The following is a 7,103-nucleotide window of genomic DNA, read 5'->3' on the forward strand; positions in this document are numbered from 1 at the left end:
TGTGTGTATGTGTGTTTGTGTGTACTGCCATCTCTTTTGTCATTTTGTCTGGTCATCACAAGGACTGTTTAGGTCAAAGTTAGAGGGTGATGGTCCTTACACTCGAGGCTGAAACAGGCCTCTCCAGGCTGCATGTGAGCGACCGTATATTTGCAAAGACTTCTTGTGTAGCATTAATGAGATTTGAGATGCGTGCCTGTCAGCTCCCACATGGCCCAAAATAACAGCCATCACTGATAAATATATTACACAGTTCTTCTCTGCATAGACCCGCAGGCACATTAACTTGTACAGTATCTAGAGTACCATGATTTCAGCCTCAGGGGCCAGGGAAAGAAGTGTTGATATTCAAGCTGCCACAAATCTTGGATTATTTGGATGTAAACATTCAAACAACTGGATAAAAATAGATTAAAATAAAATGAAATAGAAGTGTACCCAAGAAAGGTCAAATTGTCAAAGAATCACTTTATTGGAGTTTTGGTAATGCTTTGTGATTTTTAGTTTAAAAGAGACACAGCCTGTTGATTGGCATAGATACCAGCTTATGATTTTGTTTTGACATTTTTCTTGACATGGGACAAAAACATTTAGGCCTACTCTTTAAGGCAGTTTTGTTAGTGCTGAACATTCCTGTCAGTATGACCTTTCAACCCCCACCAGACAGGCCAAACTAAGTCTTTATTCAGACAATGAAACTGTAAAATACAGTCAGTTTATTTGTCTGTCCTCATCTGGTGATACTGAAACTTCAGAAAATGGTGGGAGAACACATCCACTACACCAGTTGGGACAAACTAAAGATTTGAACCTTTACAAAAGGCGCTAAGGCACCAAATAATTTCAGTTACCCACACACACTATCCCAAAATAACACCACACACACACACACACCTGCATAGCCTAAACTTTAGCTGGAATTCTTGCCGCCCTTCTTCTTCTTTTTCTTTGGTGCCTGCTTCTTTAAGGAGTCGGCATTGGAGGGTTCAGCTGTTTTTGGTGTGTTTTCAGAGGGTGGAGCTGAGGTTTCTGGTGCTTCTTCAGATGCCTGCACTGGTTCAGCCGGCTGCTGCTGCTGCTGCTGGAACTTCTCATCTTCTGCTGGGACCACTGGTTTGACCTCACTAGGCTCCTTCAAGATTTCACTCGGTGGATCAATCTCAACTTTCTCTGCTTTTGGTGTTAGTTCCTGTTCAGAAGGCAGCTGCTGGATCCCTCCCTCTGCTTTGACCTGTTGCACCTCTTTGACCTCAGCTTGTGTTTGGACTTTTACTGCTTCTGGTTGTGGGTCTGCTGGTATCATTTCAGAAGTCTTCTCCTCAGTTTTGGGAGCTTCTGGCTTTTGAACCTCCTCAACTTTATCTGGCTGTGGGAGATCGGTTTCTGCCACCTCTGATTTTACACCTACCACCTGCTCAGGGACTGAAACAGGCTCCTTCTTGACCTGAGGTCCGGCTTTGAAGTGGACAAACGCAGAAGCCACCGCGTCTTCTTCGAGGTCTGCGTCACCATTGTTGTCTTCGTCATCGTCATCGACAGGTGTGGTCAAAAGGGAATCAGCGAACTCCTGCAGCCTGGCCTGCTCCTCCCTTAGACGAGCCATGTCCTCTGTCAGGACCGGGTCCTCTTTCTCCAGCTCCTGGACCTCCACAGGCTTCAGGGGGGCAGATTTGTCAGCATCCTCTGAGCCAGGGACGTCACAGAAGTCAGAGCTGCCGAAGACGTTTAATGGGACGATTGAGTTAGTTCGGCGAACTTCTTTGATCTTGGCATAGAGGATTTTCCTCTCATCCTGCAGGACATGACACAGCTTCTCCAGCTTATGAATCTTCAGGACAAACAGTTCGTACTCTCTGCCTTTCTCTGTTCTCTGGAATACAAGAACAAGGGATGGAGAAAATGAGAAGTGAAGAAAGTGGGATATGATGAGAATGAAATCTGAAAAGTACATTATTTATTCAGTATTCGCCTCTCAAATGTGGTATTGTTGTAATTTTCTGATCCTCAGACATTGAACGTCCCCAACAACCTGTCATGTCATTTAGACACTCATTAGCAACTGGCCTTTTTAAGAGAAAGAAAAGCTTAGAGAAATCAGGACTGGGGTATTTACTGAAGTGAAACTTGAAAATGTCATGAGCTTGTGTTAACCACAGAACAGTATCCAAAAATCCATTTAAAAAAAACCCATACACCCCTGGGATGAAGGAACCGAAAGTCTGAAAATGCTAACCACTTTCAAAGTTTTAGGGCTCATTCCTGTGGCACTCTATTTGGAATGAACAATTCTGAAAAGATAGTAGAAATTAGGAATAACGTTGCTAGTTTGAATAATTTTAAATTAATTTCAAAGGATTTTAATCACTTTGTTGTTTTGTTGTATTTTGGTTCCAGACTGTCTTCAGCTGAGTAGTTATTTCAGTCTGTTGCTCGTTCAGACTAATAAGTTCAGTTCCGTACAAAACTAACCTATACAAGCAATGTTTATAAAGGTAACAGCTCAGCAGTCTGCAACACAGTTATCAGATTACGATGGTTGCTAGGGACAAAACTCCTGAACGGTCAAGAGAAAGTTCAGACCGACAAGGGAACATCATCAACATACCTCTTCAATCATGTCAGTCAAAGCCTTGTTGCAGTTTTCAAACCTTGTCTTCCACAGGTTCGACTCTTTCTCCACTTTCTTCATCTTGGCTGACATCTAAAAAGGAAAGAGTTTAAAAAAGGTCAGACAATCGTGGTGGCGGGACTTGAAAAACACAAAAGTTCAAAATGATATTCTAAGATTGTAGAAAACTCAAGACATGTAACTAAATAAGCACTGTAGTTTAGTGTTGTGTTGTGTGATGATGATTCCACAAAACTAGTTCCATCAATAACCATTTATTCTCTGAGGCACCTAAAAGTCTTTTTTTTTTACCACAATAAAGGCTCATATACTGATTAATTATGTTCACCACCTACATTATCCATCTCCTTTTTAAAGCGGACGTAGATTTCATTGCTTTTGGCCAGTGTCGCCTGAAACTCATCGAACTTCTGGGCATAGAGGGTCAGCTGTGGACAGATGAAAAGATCGGTCAGTCACACTGAGACAACATGAGAATCATATTCAAATCAGGTTAATTATTTTTTTTTTTTAAGTACAGCAAATGTTCAATCTTTTGAATAACAGCCATCAAATGTGTGAATCTAGAGCAATTAACTGAGTAAACTCTGAGCTATTCAACAATAAATCAGTTTAGTTACAGTTTCATGGCAACATGGAAGCTTGCATTTGCATTTTTTTATAGTGCATCCTATTCCTGTATCCTTGAGGCTGACCAGGAACAAAAGACCAGAAAAATCACTGAAGTTCACTATGATCATTCTACAGACCTAAACTGACTCATTATAATGTTATACTTAATTTTTTTTTCTCTAAATATGGGGAAACATGGGGAATTAGATAATGACCAGGCTTCTAAGTGATGAATTACAAGTTGCATCAGCCATTAATTATGAGCCGTACACACTGCTGGAGGCTATTAATCATTCATACATGCATGTCTTTACATTCAGTATGACAAATGAGGGAGACCAACTTAATGCTCATTTCAAACCCTTGACATGTTAAAATTGAAACAGAGGAAAGTCTTAATGGTTCAGTCAATTCTTGTTTCTACATGAACCATTATCTCAATTTTCAAGACCAAATATTTTGGTTCACATTACTTCCTGCAAAAACCGTTTGTACATCACAGGCTTGTTATGGTTCTTTAATTTGCAGAACCACAAAGTTTTTATCTGAACTTTTTTTATCAAGTAGCCTCAGCATTAAAGAACACTTCAGTCCTAATGTGTTGTTCGTATGGAAGCTGGGAAAGGCCATACTCGCAAATATTTTTTTATCCTGTAATCTCAAGATGACAGAGCTTTATTTTCTCGAGATAACAGGATAACAAACCTTTGCATTGGAGCATTTTTTTTTATCCCATTATCTCAAGATAATGGGATAAAAACATATTTACAATTATGGCCTTTCTTGGCTTCTGCAGTTTTGCGTTTATGCATTTTATTTTATTTTTTTTGGTGGGACTCACATTTAATTTATTTATGCAAATAGGTTTATGCAAATAGGTCGGACTTCCACTATTACTGATCAGAAAACTGCATGAAGTTTGGTTTTTGGTGGACAGTAGAGATAAGGACAGTTTATTTAAACAACTTTTTTAATCTGTGTGGAGTTCTACATTGATTTTTCTTGTTGATTTTACTAGAACTTAATTCCTGGCAGTGTGGGAATGTGAATCTATAGAGTATATTCAAAATCAGATAACTAAATACATCAAATAAGTGCAATTTTAAATTTTAAAGTTTAAAATTTTGAGATGTATACGCCTTTCTGCAAGACGTATAGTAACCTGACCTTGCTGCTGCCAGGTGTGTGCTACCTGTCCTCATGGTCAGTATGATAATTTGGTCAGTGAATATTCACCTGCGCCTGCATGACAGTCCCCTGCTCTCTGAGTGTCTGAGCCTGCAGTTTCCACTCAGCAGCCTGAATCAGTAACTGGTTAGAAGAGAACAGACAGAGACACATTACAGATGGTTCTTTACCTTCTTCTTCATGGTCAGCTCCTGCTCCTTCATAGCGAAGCATTTCTTTGTTTTGTCAATAGCCTCCCTAAGCAACTACAGTGACAGAGACAATAGACAGTCAATCTGAGTGGCCGTGATACATTGGGTGTTACTGTTAATGTGTTATGAGAAAATAATACAAATAATATTTAACATGGATGAAGAAACTTTAATTCTAATTCTTACAAGCTTCACAGTCAGTTCAGAATAAGGCACATGCAGAATATGTGAAAAGAATACAGTTGAATAACTGACAATTAATAATAACGATAATAATCAATGTGAATGATAGTAAATGTTCACTGCTACATTAAAGCAGTAATAGCACACGATATTCCTCGATTACATCGTCAGTTTATCAAAAACATGTGTTATTTCATTATAAAGCAGGTCTAGGTTCTATATGTGAAAGTATCAAATCGCTCAGTCCACAGAGAAATGCACACAGACTGTATTCAGAAACTGAGCCTTAAAACCAGCCGTCGGGACTTCTGGAACTTTGTGATGTCACAATAAAACAGTAACTGCTCTCAGCCATGCCCCAAGCCCCGCCCACCCAGACCCACTATCCAGCCTTGCAGGATTTGGTTTCTCTGAGTGTTTTACCTGAAATCTGTTATAATTTTATTCGATCACTCAGAAAACAGTGAACCAATCAGAAAAGAGACCCTTCTCTTCTGATTGGCTCACTAACCTGTTGTTATGAGAGCTCCAGAGAGAAGCCTGAGAGAGGAGATGTAAAACTACCTTCAGATGGTTTTTGGTTCTCAAAACCACAAAAATATCTTCTTATGGATCGACAGTTAAATTAAAACACTAGAAAACTGTAAAATATGGGACCTTTAAAAACTCGTCATCATGTTTGGATGATAACAGTGTGCACTGAAACGTAGAGGATATAAGACTGCTGTTGTCACTGAATTATTATTATTATTATAAGTGACTGTCTGAATGAGATGTCTGGATGTTTTCAGTGAGCATCTCAGTTTGTTTTTACTCACATATTCCTTCTCTCTCTTGTGTTTCTCCTCGGCCTCAGCCAGCAGAGCGTTGGCCTGCTGCAGTTTGGCTTCAGTCAGTTTGTGTTGCAGGTCGCGGTGCTTGTTGATCTTCTCCAAACTCTGCAGAAAGATGTCTTTATTGTATAATCTATCATTAAGTTTTAAAAATTAAATGATTTGTTTGGTTTGGTTTTGTTTTGTTTTGTTTTGTCCAATTAAAGACCAAAACACAAAGCTATTCAGTTGATATAGTATAACTATATCCAGTGTACAGTATACAATATATTCATTACTTTTGCAATACTTTACATTTTATATTTACAATGTATTGTAAAAGTTGTGTATAGTTTAAAGATTTATTTGCCATATTGTACAGTAACCACTATTAATTTGTTAATTAATACATATTAATATAACATAAGATCATTTTACCTTACTTGAGTAGAAACCCACAAGTTGTTCTTATTAATGACCTGTTATGATCTGTAAAACTCCATTATGTTGACCTTTGACCTTACCTCCTCCCTCAGCTCACACTGGTTCATGAGGCTCTCCAGTTTGTCGGTCAGGTTGGCGTTTTCACTGCACAGCTTGTCGTTCCGGGTGCTGTGCTGCTCGATCTGAGCCTGGATTTCTGTCAGCGTCTTCTGGAAGTGGCTGGTGATCTCCTTCCTCTTCTCCTCATCCTCCCTGCAGCGCTGGAGGGTCTCCTCCTATATATTAGAATCAGTGTCTTATGTTTCTTATAGCTGCTGCCAACACCTATCATTAGTCTGTTGGTCCTCTGCACATACCCTCAGTGTGCTGTAGTGAGACTGCAGCTCCCAGCACAGACTCTCCAGTTTGCTGCGAGCTGCGACGCTGCTGCGCCGCTCGGCCTGCAGCTGCTGCCTGTCCTCCAGCAGGACGGACAACTTCTGCTGCAGAACACACAGCTTCTTCTCATCACAGCACCGCAGGGCCGCCTGCACAAACACACACACACACACACACACACACACACACACAGACACGGAAGGTGACAGGTTTGTTTCCGCTGTGTTATGGCGATAATCACTATATATGACAAGATTATTAGTATCTGAAACTACATGTGTGGGTATAGAACCTTTTCCAACTCATAGCCCACTTGAAAATCACATCACAATACGGAGACCATACCCTCTCAGAGCACTTTTTATTTTAATAATAACAATCAAATAATCAGGACTGAACTGAAACCAAGAGAAGCCAATTCTTTCTTTCCTTTTTGATCCTTCCTATTACAAAGCAGCTATCCATTTTCATCCTCCAGTTTTGGATGTAATGTTTTAGCGAACAAGTTTTAAGGTGCTGTCCGGCCAGCGATGACATAACAGTTCGTATCATTGGTTTATCACATTGATAGGCCTTAATACAGGAAAAAAAAACAATGAAAGGAATTTTAAGACAATTTCGCTTTCAAACAATTAAACACATTAGTTACATACATATTTTTTATAA

The 7,103-nt window shown here is 39.6% G+C and overlaps 1 protein-coding gene across 2 annotated transcripts in view; it reads right to left on the reverse strand.

Moving 5' to 3' along the window:
• Positions 1-448: 448 nt before the first annotated feature.
• txlnba (taxilin beta a) overlaps positions 449-7,103 on the reverse strand; it is a 10,893-nt gene continuing 4,238 nt past the window's right edge. The window contains exons 5-11 of one of the 2 annotated variants that reach the window (XM_023411077.2): positions 6,416-6,586; positions 6,140-6,334; positions 5,622-5,741; positions 4,478-4,552; positions 2,965-3,057; positions 2,606-2,701; positions 449-1,870 (exon numbers count right to left, since the gene is read on the reverse strand). In XM_023411077.2, coding sequence (XP_023266845.1) covers positions 911-1,870; positions 2,606-2,701; positions 2,965-3,057; positions 4,478-4,552; positions 5,622-5,741; positions 6,140-6,334; positions 6,416-6,586 — 1,710 coding nt within the window. In that variant the 3' untranslated portion in view covers positions 449-910. Of the gene's footprint in view, positions 1,871-2,605; positions 2,702-2,964; positions 3,058-4,477; positions 4,553-4,599; positions 4,675-5,621; positions 5,742-6,139; positions 6,335-6,415; positions 6,587-7,103 lie in introns of both variants that reach the window. The other variant, XM_023411076.2, reaches the window with a different exon arrangement.

The sequence above is a fragment of the Seriola lalandi genome, unplaced genomic scaffold (assembly GCF_002814215.2).
Source record: "Seriola lalandi dorsalis isolate HSWRI2012SDOR001 ecotype SW California unplaced genomic scaffold, Sedor1 jcf7180002054448, whole genome shotgun sequence".
Classification (NCBI taxonomy): domain Eukaryota; kingdom Metazoa; phylum Chordata; class Actinopteri; order Carangiformes; family Carangidae; genus Seriola; species Seriola lalandi.